Consider the following 8681-nt stretch of genomic DNA (forward strand, 5'->3'; position numbering starts at 1 on the left):
ATGGGCGGATGTGTATGACATGTGCGCGATTACTGGCTCAGTAAATAGAGAGCAGTACTTGTAATAATACAGAGAAAAAATGTATTTATATGTCCATGGCGAAATGTTATTCAATTTCAAACACAAGTAATTGACATTATCAGTACCATCTTCATAGTAATTATTTTGATATATACATTTCTTTTCGGGATAACGTAAATGTCTATAAATATGTGTTACAGTAACCAACTTATGACTGTGTAAAACCATTTTATGTTCTGCCATATATTGACTACTCCGGAATTGAAAAGGCAATATGTACATTTCTCTTGCATGATTTGCTTTGTACATTTGAAGTAATTTAAAGGCAGGCCTCTAAGGGTGCTGGCTAAAGCAGCCCCATATTTCCACCAGAAATTATGAAATGCCATGTATAAACAAAACAATTCAACGAGCGTGAAGTAACAGTTCAGGCTCTCTTTGGCTCGGATCTATTTGAATCGCCAGTGCTCAGGTAGCTCTTGTATGTTGTATGACGGTTATTGTTACTTACTGATTATTATTATTAGGGCTCCCTGCCTACAAGGCAAGAGCCCTATTGTAATTGTTCGATTTATTATTATTATTATTATTATTCTTTATTATTATTATTATTATTATTATTATTCCGGCGTTTTTTGTTCCAATCCTACCTCCAAAACTACTGCTCAGAATCTCTTCAAAATTTCCACAAAGATAGCTCAGGTCCTGAAGCAGATACCACAAAAATCTCAAGACTCTAGACTCCAAGACTAAGGGCAGATAACTCAAAACAACTCTAAATTTCAACAGCTCATAACTCCGCCACGAAAGCTCCAAAGACTTCCAAAATTCCTGAACAGATCCAGAATCAGAAGCCCAACAAAATCTCTACACATCCAATGTAGCCAAATTGCTTCGTTTGGCCTCCATATTGGATTAAGTGTTTTGGCACTGTTTTTTACCAGATATCTCAGTACTTGACTCCCAAAATCTCCTCAGCTCAAACTACCAGCTCAAAAGCTTCCAAACTCTCCACACTTTGGCTCCAAGTACCATACTAACAACTTCAAAGAAAATATACGTATGTCATATGTTGGCCTGATAGCCCTTGTCCTGGCGATTCCAGAACACCAAACCGTTTGTCTGTAGCTCCATGGACAACGGAGCTAAAGCATTTTGAAAATGGCACTCTTTGGCCCAGGTCCATAAACTTCAAACTTGCCAAATAGCACAACTCTAAATACCCGTAGCTGAACTCTAAATACCCGTAACTCCGAAACTACTTGTCCGATTTCGACCAGATTTGGTATATGTATATTGAGTGGGGATGTCTGCTACCACGACCAATTGTAGCGTCATAGGAAATAAGACAACGGGGAGAGAAATGATGCATAATTTATGTATAACAACATCTTTCAACATATTGCTCCTAACCAGATCATTCTATAACTGGCAGACTAGGCAATCTTTAGTATTTACATGTGCAATTCGATATTAAAATGCAGTCACAAATCACAAATCCTACATACATCAAACTCTTATTTCACATGTTCTGGAAATGTCATTTAGTGGGGATGACATGGGTGCTTTACGAACTCTTCAAACATTTTTTAAAGTAAAAGACACTGAAAGAAGCAGCCATAGAATGACAAATAAGTCCCGTTCACTGCACTTCAATCGACAGCAATACTCGTGCATACGATTCCGTTCTCTTGGCGCTATACGCTACACTATTGTCGGTTGGGTTTATTTATATAACAAACTACAGTTTGCAGTACGTGAGCTTTGTGTATAGTTTTCGGCTGTGGACTACAGAAATCAGTTACCAGGGTCAATGAGGTACAGTGTTTATACAGCTGATGGATAACGCAAGCAGAAACGGACTATAGAAATAGATTTACGTTTGCGCTCGTTTGTTCAACGGTTCTGCATAGAAAACAGTGTAGCTTGGAGTAAATAACGACATTGTGTTTTGTTATGTGAAAGCTCATATCTGCATCAATTGGCGCGAATTCACAATACACATTGTCAACAGACTTAAGCAAAGAACTGCGCATACATGTGTATTGGCCTCACAGCGTGCCAGCGTACCTCAGTCCCATGCGGCTGGGTCGGTCGGTCGGTCGGTCGGTTGCATATTGGAACGTGATCCACGTGCACGGGAATGGTATGGTGAGACAGCTATAGCGGGGTCGTCCGAGAGCCGCGTGTGGGGTGCTTCAGTCAAAACATGACCTACATCCCGCCCGAAGTGTTGCCTCCTTCATAAATGCTGTTCAGACTGTGGGATTTACGGTAGGTTTGTGATTGAAAGTTTGATATCGCTGAACTCTCCGATTAATGTACTATCTTTTAAACGTACTTGTCATAATTTTCTTACTACAACAGACAGGTTCACTTCATGTTTCGACGATAGCGATTTCTATAGTCTGTTTCATTATGGATTTTCTTCACGCTGTTTTCAGTAGTCTCTGCTAGCAGAAAGCACGCATTTTGTACGTTTGTGATTTAATATCGCTGAACTCTCCGTTTAATTTACTGGTACTTGTCATAATTGTATTACCGCAACTTCCAAGTACAGTAACCGACTGGTTATATGTTAACTTCATGTTTCAATAGCAGCGATTTCTATAGTCTGTTTCATTATGGATTTTCTTCACGCTGTTTTCAGTAGTCTCTGCCAGCAGAAAGCACGCATTTTGTACGTTTGTGATTGAAAGTTTAATATCGCTGAACTCTCCGTTTAATTTACTGGTACTTGTCTTAATTGTATTACCACAATTTCAAATAATAACAGACCATTTATATGTTCACTTCGTTTCAATAGTAGCGACTTCTAGTCTGTTTCTGTATAGATTCTCTTCACGCTGTTTGTAATACATTCTGCCAGTGGAAAGTGCACAGTTTCCCGTACTTGTACACTAGATCCATTCAGTTGCTCCCTGTCTAAAAGGATCGTTGTACAACATGTTTGGTATTCTTCTTATAAAATGCCTTATTTTCCTTGGAACGGATTTCCGCACTATCAAATTAGCTTTTAATAATACGAACCTGTTCATTTTTGATAATTCCATTTTTTCCTGAAAGATCCCAGATATAATGCCAACTTTAAGGAGTATTATTTACCCAAATCATTATGGTTTAGAAACCAGTCCCTTTCTCATCTCCATTGTGTTTACAGCTAATCTTCTTTTAAACTTTGATCACAAACGCTTGGAAGACTTGTTGTTTTCTTAGCTGATTGGTTGAATTGCTTCAACAAGGAGATGACAAGAGGTGACCGACATGTGTTGTTACTGTTAGATAATGGTCTAAGCCATCTCATCCCTGAGCACGGGTCAAATTACAAGATCCATTTCCTGAATATTACAATAACAAGTCACCAACACCTCTGCATGCTTGTATCTTCCATCCTGAACAGACCCAGGGACAAAATGGGAATTCTTTTCTTGGTCAAAACGGACCGGTGAAATTTCCTATTGATAATCCAGATCAGCTTATACTCGTACACAGTATAGCACATATCCTTCCGCATATCCGAATGCTTTTATATAACAACAAGAGAAAATGCCTTAATGGTAATAAATTAGTTTAATTAAGAACTCAGTTTCAATGATTTTTAGTACTCTGTATAACCAAAGTACAATTTTGCAAAAGTACTTCTATGAATAGAACAGGATCCGCTTCTACAATTCCTAACCAGCGGGAGCCCGACATCGCTGCTTGCAGCTATATTTATTATTAATTATTGTTTGATGACTAAAACTAATGGCGATAATAATGATAAATATGACAGTTAATACTACTTAATAGTATGTCTTTGTGTGTATGGGGGCAGCGGGATAGCCTTGTGGGGTCGTAAGCTAAAACGGCACCTCAGCAAAACGTCGCCGATTTCTCGGGCGAAAACGGCCCCTCATTTGGCGAAATCGGCTACCATTTGTCGGGTGAAACGGGACCTCTTTATTAATAACGATAAGGACTATTCATGTAGTAGAATATATGCTTTATCTACGCTTAATTATGATGGGTCCACTGGTAACAGTAACTGTTGTCGCATGATACAGCATGTAGATTGGCAAAGATGACCAGATGACGTCACTATTGAGCATCAATATGACGTCACCTAACAACGGAAATGATAATGTCCCGTTGTGCGGGCGGTTAATGATAATTATAGCTAAAATGGATAGAATTATCATAAAAACGCCCGCGTGTTATCAGAAATGAGCGGGCCACTGTAACTTGATAATGCCCTCATATTACTTGACGACGGGCCATTATCACGCCCGTTGTTAGGTGACGTCATAAGATAGGGATAGGTGACGTAACGTTCAATAGTGACGTCATCTGGTTTGTTCTATGACGTTTCCATATTTGTAAAAGTGGGTCAGTGACATTCGTGTTGATTGCAGTAAATGTTTCAAAACCGATATTGTTGTTTCTATTTATTTGATAACAAATTCCATCCATTTTAGCTATAGTTAACGCTATTTTTCAGGCATTATCATTTGGGCGGTTAATGACAATTCTACCAAGAATTTGGAATTTACTCGATTCTAATTGGTCAATCAGAGGCTATTAAATCACAATCAAAATCAGGTGACCGAGCCCTACATTGAAAACACAGTATGTTTATCTCCTAATTCTATCCATTTTAGATATAATATTTGATAGTGATTCATAAACACATGCTCAGATGTAGTCGGAATCATACAATCGACTCTGCACTTTATGTAGATGTTTGTATTGGATATGGAAAGGGTTTTGTCGCTTTATTAACATTTCACAATTATTGGTGTTTGCAAGTGACTATGTGAGTTTAATTTAATTTATTTCAGTACCAAAGTAAAGAAAATAAGGTGCCCTTTTCGCCAGGCAATTGTAGCCGTTTTCGCTTTGGGCGAGGTGACGTTTTCGCCAATCAGTGCCGCTTTCGCTGTTTATTTGATGACAACTGTTACTAGTTGGCTGGCCTTAAATACCATGCATGACTCACCGATGCAATGTTCTTTTTCCAAATTGTGGGTGGGCTTGAAACCATGAGTATTCCAACTTGACTCATGGGCGGTCGGGTAGCCTAGTGGTAAAAGCGTTTGCTCGTTACGCCGAAGACCCGGGTTCGATTCCCTTCATGGGTACAATGTGTGAAGGCCATTTCTGGTGTACCTCGCCGTGATGTTGCTGGAATATGGCTGAAAGCTTTGTGTGTATGTGCACATGAATGCAGAATTTGACGATCTGTAGGCTCGGGCCAAGTTGGATCCAGATCGGCCCATCTTTTGACAATATTGAGACGTATTTAGTAGAAGTTTCTCTTCAACTTGCCTCTGTTAAAAAAACAAGACTGAAGCCAGTTTACTCTGCACAGCGCTTATGTTGTCGGCTTCGCTGTGCGGAGCTCTATTGTTTTGTTTTGAGAATAATTTTGAATCGAGCATGTGACGTCACACTCGAATACTATTTCATGTTTGATGCAAAAACACACACAGAACGATTGAAAGAATGAGTTTATTCCATAAGGGGACACCGAACCATTATACAAGGTACATTGATTTTGTCATTTCACGTGTACAGAGCGCTGACTATTACATCAGGGGACAGATCCATGACAAAGCGCCCGCAAGCCACGATTGGTTGCTTTGTTGTTTTACGCCACACTCAGCAATATTCCAGCTATATGACGGTGGTCTGTAAATAATCGAGTCTGAACCAGACAATCCAGTGATTGACAACATGAGCATCGATCCACACACTTTGGATCAATGACATGCATCAACCAAGTCAGCGAGCGTGACCACCCGATCCCGTTAGTCGCCTCTTATGACAAGCCTAGTCGCATTTTATGGGAAGCATGGGTTGCTGAAGACCTATTCTATCCCGGATCTTCACGGGCGCAAGCCACGAATGATCTGGTCCAAACTGGTCCAAACTCCTCGGAGTACTGAAAAGGATGCTCAAAAGGTTACTAAGGCCGATCATAACCCACGAACGACCCGTGGATCGGGTCCAAACACACGTTACACACACTGGCAACAATCAGTCTCACAATGTTTCAATGGCATATTATATATAATTACTACAAAACTGGCACATCTTTAAGAAAAGTGTTCCTTTTCTTGAGAGCAAGAAATACATACTAAGCAAATATCCTAAGAACATAGCATCTTCCCGAGGCAAGGGAGTTAACTGACTATTAAAGTCCAGTTTAAACGTGGACATAGAGGTTGTAGCTATATAATTGTTTTAATATATCAAGAATTGGACATGTGTTATAATATTTAGGAAGTACATTTTCCTTCAAATTTGAGTACAATGGGCATCCGAGAGAAAAGTAGAAATCAGTTTCCATATATGGCACAATACAAAATGGACACAGATGTTCTAGCCTTGGTATCATAATTTTATAATGCCTACCTGCTTCTACCAATTAATAATGAACAGAACAAGTAAACCTAACAAGTGACTACATCAATACACTTGGTTAGATGGTCAAAATTAAATTTTTCCTTGACAGAGTTAAACTATTCCAGCTGAGAATAACATTCTACATTACTATTCCATGTATGTTGGCAGATATCTTTACATCTTTGCTTAAAACCATAATGTAAATGCATCTATATTTCCAACACTAGCAGTATTTAACACTAGCAACCCAACAGGCTGTACCATTTTTTTGCCCTTCTATACCTAAAAATCATTGGAACCTTTCACGATAACATTAACATGTGTTGTGACAATAACCTTAACCAAGATTTTATAACTTTTACATAATGCAAAACCATCACTGATGTTCTATTCACCATACCTCTTGCAATTATGCCATTATGCAATTAAGCTCAGAGCAAGTTTACAGAAACGATCGTGTACATTTTCAATATCGGGTGAAGGATAAAATCCCCAATCTTCTGCTCCGTAATTCAAAAATTGCAGTACTGTTATATAAAAATTATGAAAACAGACCATTTTTGCAAAAATAATTGTCTGCTACTTCTAAAAGTCTAATATAAATTATAACAGAAAGTTAAATATCTAGAATCTAAATTAGATTCAATATGGCGGAATTGGTAAATGTTTGTTCCTTGTTTCCAAAATTATCCAAAAAGTCTTTCATTATGAAACATTTCGGAGATTTCAAAAACTCATTAAATGATAACAAAATAGTAAATAAAATCGGAAATAACATCCCTTGTATAGACTCTCTGCGTAAAACACCAGTCCTTCTCTACAGCCAACAAACAACCTGAAAGAAGGAAATTAAGAACTAGAAAGACAATAAAAAAGAACAGTCAATAATACATAATTAATGAACGAAGTGTATGTTTTTTCATCAATGACAACAACGTGTCTTGCAGGAGAAATAGTGGATCAAAATCATTTAAATATCTGGATCGCAGGGACGCCTCACATGTCTATATTGGGTAGCATGCAGTAACTGTTATTGCTGATAAAGTTTGCAGACATCGTCACAGTTCAAATTCTTCACCAACCTACCACTCAAAGGGCTCCCCTTTAGTCTGACACAACACACTGCCTCTGTCTTTTGATATGTGCTAAATCTCTCAACCACGCCCCTTTCTCCTCTGTATGCGCCATTAACGATGCGTGCTAGACCCCCAACTTCGGGCACAAGAGTCATCAAGTATTTCTGGTTCACTATCAGGACATTGTCATTGCACAGCACATGCGCCAAGCCTGTGAATGGAGAGAGGAGACCCACGATTCTACAGTTCTTCCTGTAGTTACTTCTTCCATACCTGTCTGTGATGATAGTAACCACGATCCCTGTCTGCAGCCAACTGTCCCGTCGGTTCATCTTTTCTTTCAGTTTCTCGTCTTCCTCCATTATTTCTGCGAGTGTGGACTTCCGGTTAGCGTTGGGTTTCACATGGTTGTCGATGTCTCCGTGACATTTTTGTGATAACGATGGCCTTTCTTCTTTGTTGTATGGAGATCGTCGCGGGGACATTTTAAAGGTAACCATGTCTCTTTTAAGTGACCATTTCTGACCGTTTTGTATTCGGGAATGTGAATCTGTGGTCGTTATTGGGAGCGATCCTGGTTTATCGTCACATCGCGTACTGTTTTTGCACATCTCTTTTTTGGTTGGTTTGCGAATATTACGATAAATTTGTGTCACAAAGTTACTATCAACGAAACACAGTGTAGGATGTGATGGCAAAGCTTGTGAGGCCTTTTCCACTTTCTGGGGATGTTGGACGTACCAAATTTTGCTTGAATAATCCACATGGACCCGCCCGACTCTCCCTTGGTACCGAACGAACTCATCAAGCGTGTTCCATCTGGTTTTTGATATATGAACACTGCCTTTTTTCATCATGTACTTCATATACACCTCACTGGCTTCCACTTTCTTGTCCCCGTAGCACTGCAGCAGAACATTCATAAATCCGTTCTCAAATTTTGAAGATATTCTGTTTCTTCTTTCCTCGTCCACTACAATGAATTGTTTCTGTACTTTGTCGTGGAACAGTGTCAAACTCTCAACCGCGAAGTTCTTCTTACCAACCTGCATTTTGACACGTTTATCCATTGTTAGTGTCGATGTATCCTCATAACGGTTCTAAAGTAAGTGAGCTACTTGCCTATGTCGCAAACGGCTATATATGATACAAATATACGTACAGTGAACGATCTCGTACGTATAGCGTATGTAGGGT

General features: G+C 39.1%; 1 protein-coding gene across 2 annotated transcripts; it reads right to left on the reverse strand.

Annotated features, from left to right (window-relative positions):
* Positions 1-5779: 5779 nt before the first annotated feature.
* Positions 5780-8627, reverse strand: LOC124147182 (KIN17-like protein). Of its 2 annotated transcripts, none has more exons than XM_046517808.2 (3): positions 7758-8627; positions 7202-7243; positions 5780-5944 (listed from the first exon to the last, which is right to left on the reverse strand). In XM_046517808.2, exons 1-3 carry the CDS (start codon positions 8552-8554, stop codon positions 5833-5835), a joined length of 951 nt encoding a protein of 316 aa, XP_046373764.2. In that variant the 5' UTR covers positions 8555-8627; the 3' UTR covers positions 5780-5832. The 2 variants fall into 2 exon arrangements, with proteins under 2 accessions (XP_046373764.2, XP_046373756.2); XM_046517800.2 differs by having other exon boundaries at positions 7495-8626.
* Positions 8628-8681: the final 54 nt, after the last annotated feature.

Source organism: Haliotis rufescens, unplaced genomic scaffold, assembly GCF_023055435.1.
Source record: "Haliotis rufescens isolate VD_foot unplaced genomic scaffold, xgHalRufe1.0.p SCAF_1, whole genome shotgun sequence".
Lineage (NCBI taxonomy): Eukaryota > Metazoa > Mollusca > Gastropoda > Lepetellida > Haliotidae > Haliotis > Haliotis rufescens.